The sequence below is a fragment of the Numida meleagris genome, chromosome 8 (genome assembly GCF_002078875.1).
Source record: "Numida meleagris isolate 19003 breed g44 Domestic line chromosome 8, NumMel1.0, whole genome shotgun sequence".
Lineage (NCBI taxonomy): Eukaryota > Metazoa > Chordata > Aves > Galliformes > Numididae > Numida > Numida meleagris.
This window is the reverse complement of record NC_034416.1, coordinates 5,111,464-5,136,827: the sequence shown is the minus strand read 5'-3', so window position 1 is coordinate 5,136,827 and position 25,364 is coordinate 5,111,464. Positions and strand designations below refer to the sequence as shown.

The 25,364-nt window shown below is 47.6% G+C and overlaps 1 protein-coding gene across 2 annotated transcripts in view; it reads left to right on the top strand.

The window, feature by feature from the left end:
- The window catches only part of MCF2 (MCF.2 cell line derived transforming sequence), a 48,740-nt gene continuing 23,382 nt past the window's right edge, over positions 7-25,364 (top strand). The window contains exons 1-10 of one of the 2 annotated variants that reach the window (XM_021406604.1): positions 7-71; positions 8,738-8,806; positions 9,363-9,477; positions 13,104-13,194; positions 18,962-19,081; positions 20,106-20,222; positions 21,414-21,563; positions 24,032-24,156; positions 24,587-24,701; positions 25,080-25,199. In XM_021406604.1, coding sequence (XP_021262279.1) covers positions 14-71; positions 8,738-8,806; positions 9,363-9,477; positions 13,104-13,194; positions 18,962-19,081; positions 20,106-20,222; positions 21,414-21,563; positions 24,032-24,156; positions 24,587-24,701; positions 25,080-25,199 — 1,080 coding nt within the window. In that variant the 5' untranslated portion in view covers positions 7-13. Of the gene's footprint in view, positions 72-8,737; positions 8,807-9,362; positions 9,478-13,103; positions 13,195-14,982; positions 15,049-18,961; positions 19,082-20,105; positions 20,223-21,413; positions 21,564-24,031; positions 24,157-24,586; positions 24,702-25,079; positions 25,200-25,364 lie in introns of those variants that run through there. The other variant, XM_021406605.1, reaches the window with a different exon arrangement.

Here is a 25,364-nt window from a genome sequence, read left to right as displayed (position 1 = left end):
CTCGGCGGGGGAGATGGAGCGCTACTACTGCCTGCTGCAGGCTGCCGCGCTGCTGGAGGCCGCCGCCGCCGGTGAGTCCCGGGGTGCGGGGATGGGGAGGGGGTGCGGGGATCGGTTCCCCAAAGGGCTGCGGGTGCCGGGGGGCGGCGGGGCTCACCGCGCGGTACTGCCCGCTGTCCCGCGGGGTCTCTCGGCTCGGGGCGCCGCGTGGGCTCCGTGGGGACCCAGGGCTGTCCCCGCCGCTCGCTCCTCCGCCGACTGCCCGGGTCTATTTGTGGAGCTGCGCTCACGTTCTTAATGGAGATCGTTTAAACACTGCTGGGACTATTCCGGGCAGACACCGAGCAGAGCCCACAGGTGGTAACTTCTCCCGTATAGAAAGTGTGATTTCAGGAGCGGGATGCAGACGTAGTGCTGCGGGTGCCGAAGTCCGCCTGTCCGGGAAGGCTCCGGCGGGCTCTGTACGGGCTGTTACCGAGGGCTCTGGGCCTTTGGTTCTGGTGGGCCACCGTGTCAGTGTGGAGTGGCCTCATTCTCTTTGAGGCCGTGTCACACTGTGCTGCTGACATCTCCTTCATGTTATCGGAACGCGTCGCGCCAAACGAACCTGAAGCAAGGAGATGGGTTTTGATAAGTGGAAGGGTATCTGCCAGGGGTGCCCTCCTCTCCTGTTTCCCACAGCTACAACTGAGGAAGGCTCTGTGAAGCCGCAGGACAGTGATGTGCCCTTTCTGAGCTTCCAAAGTAGCAAAGCAGCAGTGTGTGCAGAGCACGTGCAGCTGGTGTCAGCCCCGTGCCCCATCCCTGGGCTTTCAGCACTGCCAGACCCCCTCGTCAGGGGGTGCCCAGAGCTGCAGGATATGGCCGGGTTGTAGGGCTGCATGGCCATAATGGCAGGGCACAGCCTGACCTGCTGCCCTGGGCAGTAAGCCGCTCTTGTGCCTCAACAATGCGTCCTTTGATGGACAATGATCTGCTCATACACTGCAGCACTGACTTCTTTTTTTGTCATTCTGTTTATCTGTGGGGAGAACAGATTTTTGCAGGGAGGTCTTTAATAACTGGGGTAGGTGGTGGCATTCTGGGTGGCCCCATTGCTGCTGGAGGACGTACACCTCGTTGTGAGGTGAAGGCTCTCGTTACTGCTCATTAGCTCACAGCTGGCAGCGCGCTTGGAGCTGTGCCAGGCCCAGGAAAGACACACTGACCCAAAAAGGCTTACAGCTTCATTCCCGTTCCCTTGACCTCTTTGTAAAGCGCAGCGTAGGGCACAGGAAGGATTCATCGGGGGGGGGGAAAGCCGCAGGTGTGGACTTAGAAAAGTATCACCCGCTCCTGGGAGCAGCTCTCAAGGGATGCTCTCCTCATAGCACCCTCTGCTCCCATCACGTGCTGCCCTGTGCTGCTCTGTGTTTGCACCTGCAAATCCAATGGGGAAGCATAGGGGTGATCACTGTGACAAAGGATTCTGCTTGAGTGGCTATGACTGGAAAAAAAAAACAATCCCAGCCCTCCTTGTGCTGGTGATGGAGCACCCACAGTGCTTCCAGAGGGGCTGGTGGCACAGGAATGGGGTGCAGATGGCATTTTGTGGGAGCAGGGTACTGGGCAGCGGGATCCTGGTGAACTGCTCTTGGCAAATGACCTCTGTAATATCAGAACGTCTCCTCGAAGGCACAGCTGTATGGTTACAGCTGCACGGTCAGGACACGTGATGCGAGATATACATAGATTCTTAAAATGAGACATGAAAAAAGATACAGAATTGAGTAGGGTTCCCCAAGTCATGGGATATTAAATCAGAGGGTTTATTCCCTCCTCACTGTTCTTTGAGCGTTCAGCCTCATCTGGGGTCGTGCTTTAATTATTTCTCTTTGCGCATCAGTACTGGAAACCTGTTGCTCATTTCCAGCACAAGGTGATTTTCTTCCATATCTGCCATACAGTGCACACATCTCAAGGGTTCTGGAGCTGTTCCTTCCTTCACAGAGCCTTACACATGTGCAGAGCTCATGTCCTCTGGAAACAGAGTGCTATTGTCACCTAGACCTGCCCTGGTGCTGCAGGGGATGCAGGGCACTCGCAATGGGACCAGCAGACGTGGGATGCGCTTCCTCTCCATCAGTCACGTTTGCTACAACTGTGGTTTAACCGTTCATCATTCATGTATGATGACAAAAGTGAAGTGACAGCAGGGCTGTGTGGGAGGGGAGGAACCGAGGTGTAAAACACGGCTGGGGGAAGAAGAGCCTTCCAATACGCTGCCCTTGCTGGGGAGCTGCGGGGCTGTCCCCAGGGACGGGGTCACACAGGAGCACAGGGCTGTTCCTGTGCTGCCGACTTCTTCCTGCTGCTGGGTTTGGATATGGGCTTTTGCTCAGTGGTGGAAGGACTGAATTGAGCATTTTCAATTGAGGGCAATTGTTTTTAGTTTCCCGAAATTGCATCAGAGTTCCCAGGTTATGCCTCTGTGTGAACCTGGCTGTACAATTGGTTTCCTTGCTCTGTGGGCTGTGAAAGTGAATACATTGTTCCAGTGACTTCCCTGCACTTAATTCCGGGTTTCTTTGCAGGTATCCTTGTGCCCGAGGATTTACTGCTATTACACGTACGATGAATTACTTTGGTGGTGCACATAGCTGGAATTTGTCTCAGAAAAAGCAACAGTTCTGCGGTATTGAATGCTGATGTGCAATTATTGATGCGCACTCGCTTCTATTTGGCTCAGCAGCAGCTCACTTGGGAAGTCCTTTGTGCTGAAAGTGATCTGTGGTGGAGGCCGATGGCGCTGGCCGGGAGGTGATCACTGCTGGCACAGCTTCGGTGCACAGCTGGCAAGCGAGCACGGAGCTGGTGTGCGCAGCACCTGGTGCTGAGCCCGCACAAGGGCGGAGTGATGGAAACAGGGAGCGGGAGAGAATGCACTGAAGCTCATAAGGATTATAAATTCAAGGAGCTAAATTTTCTCAACTCCCACACTGAGTTCGAATCCACCAGGGTGGGTGTTGAGAAACTTTTATTACTTTTCTTGCAATAGATGCAAATTCATGTATGGTTTGAGCTGCCTTCTGTCTCTGCCCGTTTTTGCTTAGTTAGGGGTGATGCGAGGAGGCAGGCTGCCTGGCTGGACGTGAGCAGAGCTGAGCACCCAGCACTCCCTTCCCTTGCGTTAGGAGATGAGCTGCAGTGATAACAGTAGATAATGTGTAAGCCTGGCTGTAGTTTGGTTTACTTTTGGCTGGCCTTTTCTGAGCAAAGCTTCTGCAATTTGCCTGTTGTTTGCTCCAGGCTGGAGGAGATTTCCCCCCCCCTTCCCCCACCCAGGTGGAACTGCTCAGTGATGACAACGTAGCATTTTCTTCTCTGTTTCCACTCCTGTCACCATTCTTAATAAATCTAAGCCTTTCAAAGAAGCTTCACTCTTTTTCTGATGTTTGGTTTCTCAGATGTTGGTAGCTGCTCCCAGGTCTGGGATCTGTGCCTGAGCTGCAGCATCCTCTGCAGTGGAGCCCTGGGAGGCCCTGAAGGAGAAGCACAGGCACTGGGTCAGAGAGGACCATCTGGTGCCGTATCCTGCCTCCTACACTCTGCTGGAGTGGGTGCTTGGGGAAAAGCAAAAGAACGAGCTTGCACATGGAGCCTTTCCTTAAAAATCCTGCCTGCTCTGACAAAGGATAATTTAAGGTGTCCTTCAGCCAGGTGTGGTCAAGGGGCATCCAGCACAGCAGTGCATTAACCCTCCTGGGGCTTTCTAACGCTTGTTGAATCCCTGGGTGGTTTCAGGGTGCTCCTGCCAGATGTTCCTGCTTCTGTTTCCCACCTGAGATGATGCTTCTGGTGCGGTCTATCCTATCTGCACCCTGCATTTTGCTCCTGCCAGCTCCAAGCTCTGGGCCATCCCCATGCTGATGCTGGGCATGTGTGGCTGAGGTTCCTTCCTCTGTCAGAGACCTGGGAGCCACGTGGATTGAGAAACCCACACGGACTGAGGCTTGTTGAGAGGTGTGCGATGGGTTTGGATGCAGTGTGGCTATGGTGGTAAGCCCATGGCTGCAGGACAGGAGCTGTCCCCATGTGGCACCACTGTGGGCACTGGGGCTCACGGCACTCCAGGTGCCATCTGTATTTTAATGGCTCTTTTGTGTCACTCACCTGGCATGGGGAGTGGTGGCATGGTTTGGGACTGCAAGCTGCTGGTTGTGCCTGAGTTGAGCGAGCTGCTGTACTTACATGGCTCAACGTGGATCTGAGCTGTGTGGCTGCTGTTAGAAACAACCAAGGATCTACATACAGTGTAGATCGCTTGCAAATGTGACCGCAGCATGATTTACTCCCTACTCTACTGAAGAATTTTGCCTCAGAACCAGGAAGGGGCCTCGGGACCTCAGCTGTCAGTCCTCTGCCCAGACCAGGTCCTGCAAATAAGCCTTTTGTAAACACAATGGGCCTTGTGTTCTGAGCAGTACAATGTCCTGTTCTCTGCTATATGTTCCTTAACGAAGACATTGTGCTGAACAGCACGAGCAGAACCAGCAGCCTCACGCTGCTGGCCCACAGCCAGGCTGCTGCGTGCGTCCGTGCCCGCCCTGCTGCACTCAGCCCGGGACAGGAGCAGGCATCAGGCTGGATCCAGTGGATTTTAGGATCCTTCCCCAGGTGTAAACTCGCATGGGGAGATGCACAGGGGATGCAAGGATGCCTGCGGTCCTTGCACTGCTTGTGCACTGTGGCCAGCTGCAAGCTCTCTTGGTGGGCACAGTGCAGTTGTGCAGGCATTGTGGGGAGCTCCTCCTGCCAGCGGGCTGTGCATGGTGGGGCACTTTGTAGACAGGGTAAAAGGGTGTTCTTCTTTCTAGTATCTCCCTCCGCATTGCTTGCTGGTTGTGGAGTGCTGGTAGGAAGAGTAACAATGGTTCTTGTTGTGTACTGGATTGAATCCAGCATTTTTGGAAATTATTGAAGTGGGAAAGCTCAGCAGCGGGTGGCTGGGATGCTCCGAGGACTCAGATCTCCTGCAGCAAGGTGGGGTTTCCTCCACTGCTGTGGCATGGATTTCTTCCCTTCTTCCTGGTGGAACCCCTGGGCTTTTGCAGATGGTTACATTTCACATGGCACTTATCCAGAGTGAGTGCCCTGAGTGCCGGGTTGCAGGCCCCCTCCTTCCGAGTGCTCCTTTACAACAATGGGGTGGGGTATGGCTATCCAGGCTGAGCTGGGGCAAATGGCAGGCTGCTGTGTTGGTCTGTCTGCCTGGCTGTAGGACTGTGTTTCTATTCTTTGCCTCAATGAATATTTAATTTTGCAACGTGGAACAACTTAAACAGGAGAAGCTGAAAGAGCATTCATTGCATTACACTGGGTTGAGAGATGGAGTGCTCTGCTCCAAGAGGTTTCTATTCCAACTCCCGTGCAAGGCAGATGAGACAGGGCTGATGAATTTTCATGCCCCAGCCCATGTTGTGCTCCAGCAGCCATCTGGGAGATCTCAGCGATGCTGGCTACGGACATCAGTTCCCATGTCAGCCTGGAGGAGTCCTCACTGACACTGCCCAAGCATGGCACCTTCCTGCAGCTATTGCTGCTCAGTGTAGGTCTGCGCTATGCGTGGGGCTGCGGTGGGATGTGCTGGGACAGATGCTGGCTGGTGACCCCGATTAACCCAGAAAGTCACCGGGGGATATGGAAATAGGTTACAAATATGTTCTTTTGCCGACTCCCCTGACAACAAATATACCTTTTTGCTTTGGGTGTAGATGTCCAAATGGATGAAAAACAGAGAACAAGCAGATCGTGGAGAAGCTCAACATGATCCTTTACGCTTGTCATTTAATTTGGTTCAGTTTTGTTTCCTAGGCTACGCAGCAACACTCACAGGAAGAGCTATTATTCTTCATTCACAACAAAGCCATCTCCAAGCGTGTTTTATAGCTGCAAACAATATTTGGCCAGTGTTGTAAAATGTAAGGCGCTGTTACATCAGCTTGGCAGATGCGTTACACAGCTGCTGTCTGCAGATGCTGTGGACCTGCAAAGTTTAGAATAGAAAACAATAGTTACCAGAGAGCAAAGCACTTCAGAGTTTAATTGAGTCTCTTGGCTGCTATGTTCTGTGGGCAAATTTGGACCCAGACGATTGCTGTCCTCTTTTCTGAATGTTGCTACACTGCTATGACAGCGTATTGTCTAGATGCTGTTTGCTTTCAATAAGACCCTAAAAGCTGAGATCATACTGGATATCGTTGATGCCCCACTGCCTTTCAGTGCTTTTGTCCCAGAAGTGAATATTTGACAGCAAAGGCTGCTCTTCTGTATAGGATTGTGGCATCCAACTGCTGCATCATAGGCACAGCAACACAGGATTCTGATGCCAGCCCTTGATTTTCCCTAACATTTTTCCAGGAAGATGCATCTGATGACAAATGCAGAGCAAGCACCAGGGATGAGTTGGTCAAGGAGTGGCTCTAAGAGAACACCATCAGTCCACTGTGCTCCGACCTCACCAAGGCAGCTGCTGCTCCTCTGGGCTGCCCCTGCCTGCAGGGATGGGGAGGGTTTGCAGGGAGGTGCTCCCCCAGCCTTCACTAGTTCTTCCTCAAAGGAGTTAAATTTTGGGCGCTCATCTTGAGACCACTTGGAAAGACCTGATTTCTCTGTTTGTGCTGAATGTTCCCTTCCAAAAACATGATCCCCTGAAAAGCAAGAAACTCCAATTCGTAAGGATGCTGTAGGAATCTGGGTCTCTGCCTCTGTGCTGAAGTCAAGAATGAAGCTTTCTGTGGATCCGGGAGCCAGGTCCTTGCTGGAAACCACAACTCCCAAAGCATGGAGGGAACCCCATCCAGTGCAGTCCCACAGTATGCTGTGAACGTGGCCGCACGGCCTGGAGGTTGCTTGGCACCAGCATTTCATGTTCAATGTTAGGAAAAAGTTCTTCTCAGAGTGGTGAGGCACTGGCACAGCTGCCCAAGGAGCGGTGGGGTCACCGTCCCTGGAGGTGTTCCAGGGCAAGTGGAGATGTGGCACTGAGGGACGTGGCTGTGGGTGCAGTGGGAGTGGTCTTAGTGGTCTTTTCCAATCGTAATGATTCTATGATTCTATTTCCCTTCTGTATCACTACAGAATAGCAAACAAAAGGTGTGTTTACTGTAAACCTGCAACTGTGTTTGGTTTTTACTGCTGTGCACGTGAGTCATGTGTGGGCACTGTGTTGTCAGGCAGAACTGCCCAGTGTCCCCATGGCTGCATCTTCAGGAAAGCAAACACCAGGTGTGGGCCGTGCAGTGAGCTTCACCTGAACTGGAAATGTACACGTTGCTGCCGAACAGCCCCCACCTTCCAGAGGCAGCCAAGATAAACATGCACTTGCCCCTGGGGCTTCTCTGTTTTCCAAGGCCAGTGTGTTTGTTATTGTATATTCCATGTGTTGGAGCTCATTAACTTATTCATGTGATTTTTATCGGTATGAAAATATTGACATGGAAAAGAAATGAACAAGTACAGAAGAAAGTTATCACCGCTGCTTTCCCCAGGTTAAGTGAAGCAGTCAGCTGAATGAGCAAGAAATACGTGGAATATCTTTGCAAAACAAACTTCTTCCTGACTAAAGCTTATTCTAGGGCCTGTTGAAATGAAGAATGGATGCCAATCCCTAACCAAGAAAAACAATTTTGTCTACGTGTGCATATGACAGGAGGGAGCAGGTGGGTGGTGTGGAAGGCCAAAGGCAGAGTGTGCTGCTGCTCCGTGGGGCTGTCGTGCTGCAGCTCAAGGCAGCCAGCACAGTGCTTGAGAAATCCTTAGGTAAAGTCGAAGTGACCAGAAAGCTTGTGGGAACAAGTAAAATAGAATAAATATTGATTACAGTGGAGCGTGCTGAAGTATTGGCCAGTGTGATTTAGGACAACCAACAGAACGCTCCTTAGGACTGACTCCCTAAAACAATTAACATTTAAAATGTAATTATCGGAAAGCAAAAGGTCCTTAATGTGTATAGATGTTTCAAAACGTTTCTTTGTGGGAACAAAGACGTTTAATTTTCAGCTCGCATTCCATTTATAGATAATCCAGAATAATGCCTGCATGTTCAGCGAGTCTGGTTTTGTTTGCTTTTCCCAGTGAAAGGTAAAATTATGCATATTGTTCTGATGTGCTTCGCTGCCGCTGAAATGGTCACAGTGTGCTAAATATGGTATTAAAACAGCCTCTCCCATTATTTGATTAAAAAGAATTCTAATAGCGAACGTAAGAACAACGGTCTTTGCAGTGCGGGTGGCCCCACGCCAGCTGACAAGAGCCCGGCTGCTTCCAGGTGCTTATTTGCTCACAGTTAAGAAGTGTCGCTGTATGAAAACCCCAACTTGTCTGCAGCCATCCTGGCTGCTCAGCCCGCTGTGTATCCATGGCTGGAAAGCACCGGGATACAGGGGGGTACAACTGGTAACTGCAAAACATGAAAGTTCCATGAGGAATTCTCTGTTGAGGGAAGAACTCTCAGCATCCCAAGCAGATCTCCCCAAGCACGTTTGATAGAACACATTTACTGCAGTCTTACAGCATTCACCCTGTTAGAGTCAATGGAAACATTGGAGAACCATAAATCCTTTGTTACAGACTTTAATCCATAGTTCAGGGAAGCTGCATTTGGTGCAAGTCCCACTTTTGGGTTAACACATTGATCAATGTGTTTGCTTTTGATTTTTTCCTTTATTTTTCACTGCTGCTTTTGTTATTTTCCCAGAAACGACAGCACCCATCTGTGCTAAGGACATCAGCGCCGAGTTGATGAAGCAGTTTGCTTTTCTTTCTGGTAAGTAGCGGGAGCCTGCCATGATCTTTCTTTGTGTTGTAATTAAACACTCCAGATGAACTGTTTGGCAAAGTGATACTCCATCCGGGATGTTATCCGTCAAGCAGTCTTCACTGCCACTAGAAATGCTGTTAATAAAACATTGAGGTGGGTCGAAAGAGCGTATTACATTTCTGGCTCTGTAAAATACTTGTTCCTTCAAAATGCTCAAAGCGTTTTGCTTTGCAAGTGTTTTGCTTTGAAATGCGTAAGCTGAAGAACATGGTGCATGGATTTTCCTTGCGTTTCTGACTTCTGTCTCATGTAAAATGTGCTCAACAAATAAAGGAAATATCTGGTACCAGGTAGTTTTGCTTCTGCCGCCTGCGCATGTGTGTTCTGCTTGAAATCAGTGCCAGAATCTGACCTACTTTGGCTGTTCTGGTGATGTAAATGTCCTCTATAATAACGTAGGCTATGGGTTGGTGGGGTGTTTTTTGACCTGGATTGTGCACCTGAAGTTTGCTGCTGGCTCTCCCAGAAAACACCCACAGAAGTGCTCTTGTCTTCCTTCCAGGTGGCCGAGGGAAGGACAAGGCTTGGATCATCACCTTGCCTGACAACTCTCGCTTCAACGATGTGCCTGAGGATGTTGTAACTAAAGTCTTAACGTACCTAACGTCGGTCCCGAGGTATGTGGCTGCCTTCTGTCTCTCCTGTGATGGGCAGTGTCAGTCTGACCCAAGCCAGCTGCAATATCTTCAGCATAATACTGTGCGTGGGCATGAGGGATGTCTTCAGCTCCTAGGGCAGGGGAGAAGACGAGCAATTAATTGCAAGCTCTTGCGCTGTCCAGGTGTGGTATTTAATGTGCCAGTAACTGCAGATAAAAAGTGGAGATCATCCTTATTACTTGCCAGCCTGCATGTATCATCAATTCAGTTTATTAAATTTCTAATTAGCAACAAGCTTTCCTTTAAGCTTTGACATGTGTCATTGCTTAAATATGCCATTCCTCTCCAGAGCAATATTGTGACTTGTACAAATAGAGAGTCGTTACTGTGGAAAAGAGAAATGTAACCAGAGGAAGAGAATAATTACAGGAACAAACCCATTTGGGGTCCCCATTATACCCGATCACTCAGCAGCTTGCCAGAGCTCCATTATGTGCCTGTGTCCCAGTGTTAAGCAGCCAGCAATCTGTCCTGACCACATGCAGAGCTCTGTACCCAGATTAATGGCACTCCCGCTTCTTGCTGCTGAGCCTGACTCAGTTACCTGGAATGCTTAATTTCCTTGAATAATGCCTGTTTTGGCAAATTTCTTCCTTCAGGGAGAGTAGGTTGACAGCAGCTAGATGGGAGCTTTCCATCAGCAGCTGCCTCAGGAGAAGTACTGTCTGTTTTGCCACCTCTGCAGGAATAAAAAGGGCCTCTGGTTCCTCTATCCTCTTTCTTGATCAGCTGTGAAGCTGTGTTAGCTCCTGGGTCAGGCTTGCAGAGGGGTCTCTCCCTTCCGTCCTGCTGGGCAGGTTGCCCCCAGCTGTGTGTGTGCTTCTCTGCTTGGATCCTTCAGGGCTTTTTATTCCATGTGACTGTAAACACCCTGGCGTTAGCATGATTAGCAAGCAGTCTCGCTGTCCCTGTAATAGGTCAAACTCAATCAAGAAACTAATGAGAGCTGAGAGCTTGCTGGTGATTCAACCATGCTCAGCGTGTTATTTGTGAAACCACTTTAATCATGCTTCTCTAGTTCTCCTACCACCATCGCAGCCTGCTTCAGTGCCTGGCCATTCTAACAACATGTGCATTTTAACACTGGAGTCTGAAATGAATGAGCTGTACAGAATGAGCTGTAGATACTCTGACACTTTCCTACCGTGTACCTATGGATGGGTATGGGTTTATCAAAACCACATGCACAGTGTCTTTCCTTTGCAATCAGCAGCAACGACTATGAGTTGTCCTGCTGACACCAGTCTGAGGGAACCACATGGGGTGTCAGGTCTGTAGCATTTTGAGGAGCTGAATTTCATGGAGTGCTTCTCCTGGAGGTGGCTGGTGATACAGCAGATGGCTGCTGGAAGCTGTTCTTCACTCAGCAAGGTCAGCATGTTAGTGATAGAGCCAGGAGGAAGCTGAGTCTTGTATTCAGTAAATTTGATTTTGAGATTCCTGCAACCATACTGCAGGACATGGTTGTATGGAAGAGCTGTAGAGAAAAACAGGAGAGAAGATGATACAGAATAATGATACAGAAAGATAGGTAGTGTATTCCCACCTTCCATGCACCCCAGTCAAAATACACATGGTGGGCTGTGCACTGAGGGATGGGCTTTGCTGGATAGCACTGCATAATGGTGTGATTGAAGGAGAGGCACGGGAGCGTGGGACAGATCCTGATCTCTGCAGAAAGGAGACCCTAACAGTGATCTTGACCATGCAGCTTTTAGGTATTTAGACAAACTTCGCCTGTTTTGCATCATCATGCTGGAGTAAAGTGACTTACAGCCACAGCTGGTGACATGGAGCAGTGAAACCATGATAATTCAGAGTAGCAGTACCACGTAGCGAGTGCTGGGGCGTGCTCTGATCCACCAGCAGCCTCCCACCTCAGTGAGCAGCCTCCCAGCTGCAGACTTGGGGATCCAATTTCAAGTCCTCCTGCAAAACCTCCCAAGTTTTATTTTTAGTCCGGTATGTCCTGCAACACATACAAAATTAAGGGTAAGGAGAAGAGTGACAGGAAGCCTCTATCTGGTTTATCCGTCTCCATCGTTTGCTGCTGGATGCAAATAAAGCTGCCCCTTGCAAGCATTTGTGAGAATGCATTGATTTATTTTTCTTGTCAGTCTGAAAGGTACATTGCGGGACGAGAAATCTGATCAGCCCGCGAGGCCTGGATTGCAAATAGCCGTAGACTTGCTCTGTTTGCCCTAAAATAAATTAAAAATTTCCCGTAGTGGATTTCAGGGCTTTTGTACGGCTCAGAACTTGCTTCTTTGTGTACGTAAGGGAACTGATAAAAGCAGATGAGCTTGCTGAGAGGCTGCTCACTGAACGTAACCCTGTTCAGACTAAGTGACGTACTGGGGCATGCCTTGATGAACTGACAGTGGGCTAAGGTCTGGCTGCCTCTTCTAAATTGCTTGGGTTCTGGGCTTTTTGGTGTTATTTTTGAAGGGGGTTTATTACAATGACAGCAGTGCTGTGTAAATGCTGTATTTCTCTCAGTCGCGGCCTGTTGTGAAATACTGCTGAGAGCTGGGAAGTGCTACCTTGTTGGGCACAGACCTGCCTTTAAAGTTGTACAATGAAAAATCAAGCAGTTCCATCCTCATTATCAAAACCAGCCTCACACAAAAGGATTGTTTTGGCCCGCTCCCACCTGCAGCTGTTACTGAACTCTTACTGGGGCTTTCCTGACATAAATGTGCAAAGTCTTCTCATGTTGCCGAAACTAATTTGGCTAAAAAAGGTTTTGGCTGCAAGGTTGAGCCTGATTCCAGATGACAATGTGTAAGCTTACCTCAGACTTTGTTACATGCCAAGGTTTTGTGTGTGACCCATGTGTAAAACACAGTATTCATTTTCTCTGCTCTTTTCTGGTGTGCCTCAGTGACAATGCATAAATAGCCATGAAACCTTTGCACTTTGAGCTTGACCTTACAGATCCATACCATGTGTTTGTAGGGTGGTGTACCCTTACTCGCGTGCAAACACAACTCCAGTTTGCAGCTGGAGCTATCCTTGGCATGTCTGTTGGCAGAGCTGTGACCAGATATCCTGACAAGGCTGTATTTGTTATAGCCACAGTTCACCCCTGCACTGGCTCGCACTTCAGCATGTGGATCCCCAGAGCTGCCTGCTTCCTTAGGGGATTTCAATCCAGTGCAAAGGATTTGGATGCGCAGATAGCATTGCCCATTGCAGAGGCGTTGCTTTAGCCATGAGATGGACTTCACAAATTTCTGCAGGAGTCTGCTCTAGGAAATATTTTCGAATGTATTTTGGCAATGCCCCGTCCCTGGAGGCATTTGAGGCCAGGTTGGATGGGGCCCTGGGGAACCCGACCCAGTGCTGGACTGAGTGGGTGGCAGCCCTGCCCGCAGCAGGGGGTTGGGACTGGGCGACCCCTGAGGTCCTTTCAATCCAAGCTGTTATGTGATTGTCTCACACCTGTGAAAATGTCAGAAAGGGTTTTGTTTTCTGTGCTCTTGGGGTTGTGTTTTTGGGATGGGGAGAGGGTGGGACAGGGAACGGAGTCCCATTCCCTCAAAATGTGAGCCATTTACATTTTTTTATATTTAATTCCGTAGTCAACATGAGTCGGACACCAAATTTATCCTAATCCTGGATAGAAGATTGGACACATGGACATCAGTCAAAATGACTCTCCAAAAAATTGCAGTAAGTCCTCTTTAATGATAATTTCTTCTAAGGTACAAAGCCAGTGTGCCCATTTTGTGCCACTTTCAGAAAGCATTAGGAATCAGGAGCAGTGATGCTCGTGCTTTCTCTCTAGGTAGCATTTTGCTTTATGGCCCTGTGATTAATTCAGCCATGGCTCTGTGCCTCATTTGAATGCATAAATGAGCTGTTTGAGGATTAAACCGATTCATTTGCTTGTTTTTGTACTTTCCCTTAGTGGTCCAAATGTGTTTTCTGCCACATTCTGTGATTTTGTTGGGTGGAGAATTTGGCTTCACATATATTCTTTCTTGACACTGGTTATTAGCGAGAATATATTTTTCCTAATTGTCAGTGACTGAAAGGGTTAGATTCTTAAACAGGCTGCGCAGCCATTTGTTTGTGGACTTGGGTGGAAAACCTGTTTGAAACGTGCACGCATGCATCATTCTATTACAACCATTTTTGTGCTGCCTGTTCCGAACAGAACTCAAAAGAAAGGTTTCTGCAACTCGCCAACACGTTGAGCCATGGGGAACTACAGCATGGCATTCCTGGGCCAGCTGGACTTGGCCTTGATGGCATTTTGCTCATAGGCATCCTGTGGAAGGAAGGGAGGAGAAAGGTTTGCCATTACCTTTTCGCATTGCACATAAAGTGCTGCTGTCAGTATTTGGGGCTGTGATTTTTTTGTTTTTTCTTCTGAACTTTACAAAGTGAATTTGCACGCGTGGTAATCGTGAGAGAAAAGGCAGCATTTGAAAAATAGAAAATAGTTCCTTAAAGTGATGATCAGAATTCAGTTCTGCTGCCGGTGTTTGAACCAGTGCTAGTGCCAGGAGCTTCCTTTAAGGGTGATGTCTGCGCTTTGCATAGTTTGGAAGTTTCAAATACGAAAAAATCCTGTCTGTCCTAATTTGTAGCTTCAACAGAAGTGCCATTCATCTTGTGTTACATCAGAAAATATAATTACTGTGTGACCTCTGAGCACACACCCTATTAGTGTACCTGTGTCCACGCGGAGCTGCAGCTTTGCCTGGAGCGTATCGGGGCTGTGCGTGTAAATACTGCAGCGCAGCTGTGTGCACAGGGCAGAGAGGCAGGAAATCTGTCCGCTAAATGCTCAGAGTTGAGAAGCTGGCCTTCAAATCCAGAGGGCCCAGCCCTGGAAGGCTGGCTTTGTGGCCAGGAGGGGTTCTGCTGGACTTGCCTTTGAGCTAGTAACACAAAACATTACATCTTGATTTATTTCCAGTCAAACTGTAATGCATGTTGCAATAAATAGCATGGTTTTTTTCCTCATCTTTGCATAATTCTGGGATAAAGAAGTGCGAGTAAGCTGCATTTGAAATACAGTGCCCTATTTTTTCAGCATAAGAATATGCAGCTCTGCAGTCATGCATCTGATCCAGGATTTTTTTTTATCAGAATACAGATTTTTGTTTAACTCCTTTGTGTATGCCATTCTGCACTGACTGCATGGGCTGATGCTTGTGCTATTGCTTTGGAAAGCGAGACCCTGCTACCAGGCTCAAGCCGTGGGTTTCGCTGTGGACTGCATTCCTTTGCACGCAAAATCCTAATCGACTTCAGGACGCGTGTTTCAGAGCGCAGCAGGGAGGGGAAAAAAAAAAGCTGAAAGCTGTAGTGTAATCGCCCAGGCTCAGTCCTGGCGGAAGGCAGCCGGCCCCGTTCCGAGGCTGATTTTTGGCATTCCACCTTAAATCGAAGCCGGCGCTCGGAAGCAGGAGCGGGGCGCCGCGTCCCTCTGCGGAACCGCCGCAGCGCTGCGGCCGCGGGGCCATGGCCGAGGCGAGCCCCGCGCGGGGCGTCAGGCGGCCCCGGAGGAATGCGGTAAGGCGCTGCGTGCCCGCGGAACGGTACGGCCCCAGGACGGGGCAGCCCCTCCGCATCGCGGGGAAAGGCCTCGTGGGGACGGCGGGGCGGCTCGGTCGCCTGGAGGAGCGCTGCACCTGCGACCTTCGCGCGGCCCCGCAGTGCTGCGAGTGCGGGCGGGCGGTGCGGGCTCCGTCCGCGGTGCGGGGAGCCGGGGGAAGCCAGGCTCCGAGAGGGCCTGGGCGGGACCTGCTCGGCGCTGTGCTCGTCGCATCTTCGGGGGTTGGCCGTGCAGCCCGCTGGAATCACGGCAACAGAGCGCTTCGGAGCTGCGTTTTGGCTGTCAGGGAGCTGAGGCTGGAGTTGGCCCTACTGGGCATTTTGCTGTGTGGCTTCTCCCTTAAGGGACAGAAGAAAGTCGTGAACTTCAGCATCTGCGTAGGGACCGTTAGCTTCAATTCCCATTGCTCAGAACAAAGTCACCAGCAGGCGCTACTTTTGCTTCAAATCTATTGATCTCCAGCCTCACAAATGTCCCAGTGAACTGCAGGGAACGATAGCTTCAAAGAGCCAATCTTAAAATTATGTAAAATCACATTAAATATATGAAGACAAGCTATTTGCTAAGGAATTAATAATAAGAATGATTAACGATAATATTTAATGCTAACATTTATATTTAATAATATTTACTATTTAATATTAATGTTTAATATTGGTTAATATCAGAACAATTATTATTATCAGAATTACACCAATTATAAATACCAATTATCAGAACTCAGTTTGCAGGGCTCCACACTAAAGCCCTTAGAAGAACAAGAATTGTAGCAGTGATGAAAATACACGCAGTCCCTTCAGGAAAGTTATCCCCAGGGAATTATTGGTGTGCCTGTCTGTCTGTCTGTCTGTATTTTTAACTTTTCATCCTTCCTCTTAAGTCTGCAGGAGGGCACAGGACATGGGTTCATTGGTAGCCGTCTTTCAGCAAAGTTATTTTTTTGCTTTTCTGTTTTTTTTCCATGCTTGAAATACATTAGATATCACTTGCAGAGCAGAATTTCTTGTTTTTTAACTACTGAGAAATGCTGACCTTGATCTTATATATATGTAATCATCTAAAAAATTCACAAGCACTTTCTAAACTAAAGGGAAATCAAGTAACCTGTCCTAGAAGTGCAGCTACCTCTGGCTGAAGTATATCAAGCGTCAAAAGAAGCACGGATGTGCATATATGGCGCATAAAGTGCTATCAAATCAGATTTTACTTTGTCGTGGATGTGCCAGGTTATGGTCTCATGTTGTATAGCACCTGCTGGCATCCTGCAGTTGTGGAACCGCAGATGTCCCAAGACACCTTGGCTCTTGAGGTGCTTCAGCCTGCAGGGAGCAAGGGCAGTTATAGCAGTGCTGCTGGGCCCGGCAGGCAGCCGGCCTGGGGAGGTGGGAGAGGCAGCCAGCTTCTCTGGGTAGTGCCAAGCTTTCCAGATACTTTCCAGTGAAATATTCATGCGGTAAATATTTGGTTCATTCAGAACATTTACAAGGCTGTGCCAGTTCTGATGGTGCTTCCCTCAGTGAAGGCTTTCTGCGTCCCAGGCAGGGATTTTTCTCGGCCTCAAAGTGAGGAACTGCTCCAGGTCTTTGGAAGCATCCAGTAGCTTGAGGATGACTTTCTCTCTACTAGTATGGGAAGCTCAAGTTCATGAGCCCTGAGCTGAGCAGGGTGTCAGAGGTGGACTTCTTTGGACCCAGCAGTGGGGCTGGAGGGCCTGTCTGTGGTGTTGGAGCAGAGCCGGTCTTGCTTTTAGAGGTAGTGAAACAGGCAGTGAAGCAGGGAGCTGAACCTGCATCTCCCACAGCCTCTTAGACACTCTTCCTTCAGCTAGACCCCGTTTCCAAGCTGGAGGCCTGGTGACTTTGTGCCTGGGTTCAGGCCTTTGGCTGTCTCCAGACTTGACAGGCAATGGAGAATCACAGAATGGTTTAGGTTGGCAGGGGCCTTAAAGCCCACCTAGTTCCATGTCTACTGTGGGCTGGTTGCCCCCCACCAGCTCAGGCTGCCCATAGCCCCATCCAGCCTGGCCTTGGGCACCTCCAGGGATGGGATGACCACAGCTCTGTGGGCAGCAGTGCCAGGGCCTCACCGCCCTCTGAGGGAAAGATTTCTCCCAAACACTGAACGTGAATGAGCACAAGTTGCTCAGGTCTCCCATGCTGAACCTGTTACTGCTTACCCAGGGCCAGCAGCCATTTCCCGTGCTCCCCAGGTGCAGTGTGCCACAGGCACAGTGCCCAGGCCTGGACCAGTGTAAACCTCTTTGCTCTTCTATGGTTTGCTCTTGGATCTAATGCCAAATCTTTGTCCCTGGCACAGTTCTTATTGACTTCCAAAGCATATGAATTTGGCACTTCATTCACATTCATTTCTGTATTTTTGTGCTCTTCCTAAAATAGCTGCAGGTCAATATATTGAATCTACGTGGCTTATTCAATCCTAAAAGTCACTGTCCATTTCTAAGTGGAGTTGTAGGCAACAGAAACCACAACTTAACCTTTCCTATAAAAGTAAACGTAGCCATTGAGTAATGGTGCAGTTCATGGAGATCAGATCTCAACTGTAAATTATGGCTTTTTCAAACAGCGCTAATGCATGTTTATGGAACCAGTCCTTGTCTTGAAGGCACTGTGCAAAATATCCAAATGCATTCAGTACTCTTACTCTTGGTGTGTGCTCTACTATCACATCTGGTGTGTTGTAGCTTTGGGAAGGACAAGGTGATGTTCAACAGGGTCTTGCTGTAGTAGAGAGCAGGAGACGGGGAATTGTCTGTTTGGTCTTGCTCTTGGCATGCACATGCTGTGCTTGTGCAGTGGGGAGGCTTACCCAGTGCCCTTGCATGGATTTAGATGTTTGTCTATTCGAGGAAAACTTATTTTCATATGAATATAGCATGTAGAATTAGAACTCCACTATGGCTTAGTGTCCCTCGTGTTACCTTTGCACCTGGGAGAGGCACAAAGCCTTCATATGTGCAGCTCTGACAGTTAGGGTTCTGAAGTTTGACTGAAGAGCAAATGAAGAAGATATATGAAGGAACGTAACCTGGCCTGGTTGGATCTCAGATAAAATGATACATCTTCCTTAACTCAGTTGTTTGCATCATGGGCTTATCATCTATAATTTAATGATATGACTCCTAGTTTCTTAAAAATTCTTTTTCATTCTCAAGCATCCTTTCCACAGGTCTATCTAAAAATGCACCTGCCAAACATATGCTTGAAAAAAAATTACTAGTAGCATAGAAAGGAAGTTCTGAAATAGTAGCACAAATTAAATGTTGCCTTATAATTAGCTGGGGCAAGCAGAGTGTGCTTGGTACAGATATGGTTGATTAGCAAGGTTGGGAATAAATTTTGCACTCCGAGTCTGTCTCACTGCCCTCAAAATTCCACTCCTCTGCTCCCTTTTAAGGCGTAATTTCATTCCCTCGTTTATAGTGCTGACTGCACTATGCAGTTTCAAAATTTATCGTCAGCAGCCCTTCAAGGTGCATGGCTGATCACTTGCTTGTTCAGAAGAGAAGTGGGCCTGCACAGTCCTCCTACGGTGAAGTCCCATATCTCTAAACTACTTCGTGTCACCCTCCAGTTTTGAAAACACATAGCTGTGAGCCCACAGAAGCATTGCTGCTGGTGGTGGGATCTGAGCCCAGCACGCAAGCTCTCGAGCTGGGCCAGCATCAGCAGACAACGTGTTACCCTGTGTTAGGAAATGCATAGTCCAGCCTGTGATAAAATTCAGAAAAGGCTCTCGGCGACAGTCAGAAAAAGATCCTCAGGTTTAATGCTTTCTCATCTTCCCAAGGTGTTTGGGAGCAGCTAGACCTGCTGCATCCCCAGCTTGAATGTTACCTCTGTTTTCTTGCAGGCATCGTTCCCAGGGAACCTGCACTTGGTGATGGTTCTCCGTCCCACAGGGTTTTTCCAGCGCACCTTCACTGACATTGGATTTCGATTTAGTCAAGAGGATTTTCTGCTCAAGTTACCGGTATGAGCATGCAGAAGCATTGTGCCTTGTGTGTGGTTGTTGGCTGCCCGTGAATATTGGGACAGGGATGACATGAAGGCACTGACGTGAGGAGTAACTGATTTCTGCTATTAGTGCTCTATTTCTACAAAATCTCTCCTTTAGCATTTTTCAGCTTGCCTGTGTGTGGTTTATTCCCCACAGAACTGGTGGTTTTATCAGCCCATCCTCCCCTCTCCAAGAGGATGTGTGCATCCATGGAGGATAAAACCATGCTCCGGAATTGTTTTAATGTCTGAAATGCCAAGAGTCATCCAGCGAAGCTCTTGCTATGAATTCCACCCGCAATCACCATTTTCATCTCAGTGTAAACACCATTCCAACATCGTGTTGCTATTTGTTTCTAAAATAGCAACTGAAATGGCTTTATGTTCTGAAGTCAAACTTTCCAAGGCTTCTATAGCCACCTTGATTAATAGACATAATAACTAAGAAAAGAGAAGTACATTTATGGAATCTAAGGTTGACACAATGACAAACCCCCAGAAGCAAACCAGTATTTTTCTGTAGGAATTTTTCAGAAATTGTGCATTTTTTGCTCTAAAATGATTGTCAGTTCCACAGTTTTGATAATTCATGACTTATAACAGGAAAGATCAAGACACACAGAAACTTGTATTAAAAATCCTGTGTATGTAGGTGAAATTGGCCAGTGCTTCATGATGTATTCCAGTTTTTATGTTTTTCCAGGTTACTTGTCATCTCTTGCCAAAACCTTCATTACTTCTGCTTTCAGCTCCGATGTGCAGGCAGATACTGCAGCATCTCACTGTACTTTGTGTTTAAGGAAGAAAGCACCTGGAAGGTCAAGGATTCCTTAGGGAAATGGTCAAATATATAAAGACTGTGTTAAGCCATAAACATAAGAAGACAGCACTACATGGAGGAAACCCAATTTCTAGATAGATAAAAGAGTTCTAGGCTTGATCTGTGTATGATTTAGGTGGAAATGATCAACCAGCTCATGGTGTTGCCTTGTTTGCAGGTTGTTATGCTGAGCTCGGTTAGCGACCTGCTGACATACATTGATGAGCAGCAGCTAACCCCAGAGTTTGGAGGCACCTTGGAGTACTGCCACAGCGAGTGGGTCATCTTCAGGACTGTACGTACCGGGGCTCAACACTGGGTGTGGGGAATCCACTGGGGAAGGCCTGATCCCCTGCTAAACATCTCCTCTAAGGCAGTGAGCAGCGCATAGCTGAGAGTAACCTCTGGAGCAACTACCTTTGCTTGATAAGATTTGCAAAGGAGCCAAGCGGAGTAGGGCACTGAATGGGTTTATAATGGCAGGTTGAGTTCCCATCTGCCTTTCCAACAAAGCAAAGCACTAATGAAAATGTTCAGGACTAATCATCACGCACCCCGTCCTGCACTGTTATCCACACAGACAGACGTGGAGCTCAGCGTGAAAACAAAAGCCCAAGACATCATTGCTGGAGTGGTTCAAGCTATTGCTTCTGCCAGTTTCTGCCCATTTGCATGGATGCACTGCCACCTTCGTGCTTTTTTAAAATTTTTGGCTCTTAGTTTTGTTCTTTTGCACAATGTGTTACAGTGGCAATGACATAGCTCTCACACTTTGAGACAAAAATGACAAAATAAATGACAAAAATGTTAGGATAATTTAAGAAAAAGATAGGCTTCTAGAACATATCTGCATGTGTTAGGTAAGTGTCCGTGTTAAAAGCCTCTCAAAAAATTCCCTTGTAAGGTGCTCTTAAAACACTTCCTGTAATTTCCTTGCAAAATATACACAGTTTAAAGAAAATACAAATGCAGTCAGTTGCATTAAAATTTATTAGCCTGTTCCCAAAAGCAGAGCCAGAGCTGCAGTGCCACCCACTACTTTGGCTTGCAAATCTGGGAACATCCACGACCAAGAGGCCAAAGACATCTCCTAATGTCAGGAGGTGGTTTGTAGTGTGGGTTAGCCAGAGGAGAAGGATGGTAGACAGGGAATTACAGGAATTTATGTGATGGATCCCACGGTGGCTTCTGCCATAGACCTTCAGTGCACAAGAACAGACAGCAGAAAACAAATATGAGGTGTCCGTGTCCAATACTACTTCAAGACCTTGTTATGGATTCAAGCTGTGTTAAAACCCAGCTGGCCATGTGTTGGTGGCCACTGTAGCACACAACAGCTCCATCATCAGTGGACCTCCCACCCATCTTTCTAAGAGTCAGATGCTGTGCTCTCTTGCAATTCTCAGGCTTGACTTTCTGCACACTCTTAATGAGCTGTAGGAATATCCTGAATCCCAAGCTGATCGCAGTTATTGTCTCCCACCAGGCAATAGAGAGTTTTGCACTAACCGTGAAGGAAATTGCACAGATGTTACAGTCTTTTGGCACAGAGCTGGCAGAGACTGAGCTACCAGAGGACATGTATTCCATTGAGCGCATCCTGGCGCTGCGCACTGAGAAGTACTTCCAGCTCAAGGTATGGCTCATCAAGAGCACAGCAAGATGGGATTTCTGGGGTTTGCCTGTCTGTTGGTTTGATACCCACTCCTATATACCTCCCATGCATGTGTATGTGTTGGCAGACAAAATAAAACACAGCATGACTATGTCTATATGTTAAACTTAAATTTGCCTTGCATTCCGGTGAGTTATCATGCTGGCATCCAGAAAACTGCCTCAGCTATCGCCTCCTTCCTGGATACAGAAGTTGATGTCTGAAATGTGCTGCTCCTCTGGGCTTTGCTCGTCTTTCTGGCAGAAAGGAGGCTGGTGGGGTTCGCTCTGCTTCACCCTCAGTGCTGCAGAAAGTTGCACACAAGGATCATTGGTGGGTCCGGGGGGATGGTTTGTCCCAGCTCCCTGCTCCTCCACGCAGAGCTGCACACTTACTGAGTGCAGCTGCCCCAGGGGGTCGGAAGGAAGCTGTGTTTGCTTGAGAGCATTCAAGGTGAAGATTTCTTGTGAGTGTATAGTTCAGAGCATGCCTGACTTGATCCCTCTGAGCCTTCATGTTTCATATTAAACAACTTTTTTCTTCAATATTTTAGGATTTTTTTTCAGCTATTGTGACTGATGAAGTTTTTTGTAGGATTTAGTGGAAGCTGTAGAGCAGCCAGCTGCTGCTGTCATGTTGTTGTCTTTGCATCTCGAAAGATGCTCCTGCATCTTCCTGGGGACAGTATAGGCACATCAATTCATAACAATTCCCGTGCTAATAGCAATGCTGTGCAGTTGAAGAATGAGGTCCTTGGCTTTATTCATTCGTGTAAATCATAGAAGTATATCCATTCTTATTTATAATCATTTATTGTCTATGTGACAGTGATTTCCCAGTTAGAAATACCCAAAACGGTACCTGAAGGACGCTGCATCTAGTCGTGTACAAATAGGCACATGCACACGTACAACAAGTGTGATTATAGATTTTATTATTTCTTCTTTGGAAATGAACAGACCTATAGTACAGCAACAGCCACATATGTTGATGTATGACTGAGTTAGACTTTGTGCTTCAGATTATGTCCAAAGCGTGGAGAGAAACTGTGGGTTACTCAACTTAGTCCTGCATTTAAACAAGTCAGCAATACACACTTTTCTCTGGGGTGAAATAAAGCACGTTATCTGTTTTCATTTGCATATAAAGCACAGCAGTGCTTAGTAGAAGCCATCTGTTGCTTTTAATGCCTCATCTATTAATGTAAAATATCAAATACATTCTTGGGCTTCTGACTGAAATCAGTTCCATTGTCTTTTTTTTTTGTTCCTTCTGAGACCATGAAAGATGAAAGCAGATGAGAAACTGTGCAGATTGTGAGACGTGGGGTCCCTGCATGTCTCTTGACAACCAAAAGATTGGTGCAGCTGATTCCTGCATCCAAATAATGAGTAGATCAGGATAATTTATGTAGCTGTGGTACTGAACAGAAGTTAGATGCAAACATGATGAAAAAATTGACAGAAATTAATTAAACGGAGCAACTGAGAAATTAACCTCTTTGATATCCTGAATGAGGCAAAATCAGGTTAGCACCTGTTTGACAATTCAGCTACTTTGTCTGACATATAATGAAAGGCTTTGAATCAAAAGGTGAATTTAGGGCTCTGGGAGAGAGATGTAACAGGGTGGAATAGCAACCACCTGCACGCTGAAGCATGCTGTGCAACATTTCATCCCTATTGAGTCTGCTGTATGTGATAGTGTCAAAAAGAGAAGGGTTTTTTTTTGCTTTGTGGTCATCTTCCATGAAGTTTTAGTGGCTGTGGGCACTTCATGTGCAGTTGAGGAGAAGCTCCTACAGCTTCAAATCATTGACCACGTCTGTTTTCTCCTTCCTTCTCACTTCTGTGTATGGTCTGTTGTTTTTGAAAATAATTGAATAGATCACCCACCTGTTTGTTTGGGGCTGAACCCAAGTCAGGACAGAGTGCCTCATCTGATGCTGATGAACTCACGGAGTTTTTAAATTTTCCCTTAGCAGAGCTTACACTGAAAGTGCCGACTTGCCTCTCTGTGCTCCATCCCCATCCCGGCATTACACCACTATGGGATGCTCTTCCAGCAGTCTCCTGCAATGACCTAGATGGAAAGGCACATCCCTAAACAGCCAAAATAGCTGAATGAAAGCATGGACTTGTAGATAAATGTCTAATACAATTCCACCTGCTCACAGCCCCGTGGTAGTGCTGGCATCCTGTGCATCTTGAATCATTTTGTGGCCTCATGTTTTCATGCGTGCCAGTTCCCAGCCAGCACGGTGACCAGTCCATGGTTCAGCCTCTCCCAGATCCAGGGGCTGAGGGAGCTAAGTGTTGCTGAGAGTCCTTTGCTCTGATGGATACTGGTGCTCCACTTTATGGCAGGGAAACAGAGATGAGAGCAACACGAAATGACTTACCCTTACCTCACACAGAGTAGCCTGAATCAGAAATGTTTTGCTTATGCAGGAAGATATTACAGCAGTCACAAAAGAAGGAAAGTTGCTTTTAAGCAGTTTAGAAGAGCCTGATGTGGGTGAATGCAGCCAGGACCAGCACCGCGAGAGGCCCGGGGACTGGGAGACCGTGAACCGGTGAGTGCGGCGTGTTGCTAATTTGCCTGGTTTTTGAATGGAAACACTTGGGTTATTTCAGCACAGACGTACCTATCAAAAACATGCAGACAGAAATACCACCTTTGCTCCATACCCATTGATTTCCTGGCTGATTTCTGTCAACTTTGTCCTACTCTGATATTTTTTCTCTATGGTGGGGCTGTGGAACAGATTTAGGGTTCTCCCGTGCAGGCCTCTCAGGTTTTACTCTGATAAAATGGTGATGGCAACAACTTCTTCACCTGGGTGCTGTCATCTGTAGTGATGATTTCATGAAAAGCCTCTGAGATATATACATCAGTTGTTTTCTCCTGAGAGATGAACTGGGGTTCTGAGTAGACTGTCTTTCTAGGGCTTGTCCTTCTGTTTGTCCATCTGTTCTAATCCTGTCTTTTTTTCTGTACTCGAGGCTCCTTGGGCAGCTGCGTGAGATGGAGACTGCTTTTGATGGCTTCTGGGAAAAACATCAGTTGAAAATGGAGCAGTATTTACAACTGTGGAAGTTTGAGCAAAGTTTTCAGGAGGTATTAACAGATGCACTATTTCTGTTTGGAGAAGGAAGATTTGGGGAAAGAGGGAGTAGAGAGAGATTTTATGGTTTCTATTTTGAGAGTGTTTAATTTATGCTGCTACTCCTTAACTCTGACTAGCAGGGCTAGCTCGCTTGGGAAGACTGCTGTTCTTCCTCGTTCAGAGCTAATTTGGGTATCACTGCCCTGCAGCCATGTAGATTTACCTGAGAGAAGCATCTTTGAACATAGAAATGAGCTCTTGGAAACTAGTTTTATTACTGGATTTAACAGTCGCCTAAAGTGTGATTAATTTTGCTCTGAGAATGATTTTCTGTCTGTGCTTTGTGTCATTTTGCAGCAGTCTTTTTATTTGTGTGTGTGTGTGTCTAGGTCAAGAATGCCATTGAATTTTTAATGGGTCAGCAAGCAGAACTGCCCGACACTGGAGACAGTGTCTCCCAAGTGAAACAGAGGCTCAAGGACTTGAGTCATTTTGATGGTATGGCTCAGGTGAGTACATCTATCACAGAAGGATGCACTAATGAAACAAAAGAGGCACGTTCTGCATTTGTGGTAGGCGTTTTCTAAAATGGCCTGTTTCTGGTTCAGTTTGTTGGTAAGTAGATGCAGGGAAGGATTGATTTCATGTCTCTGTGCTCTTTGCAGCAACGCTGT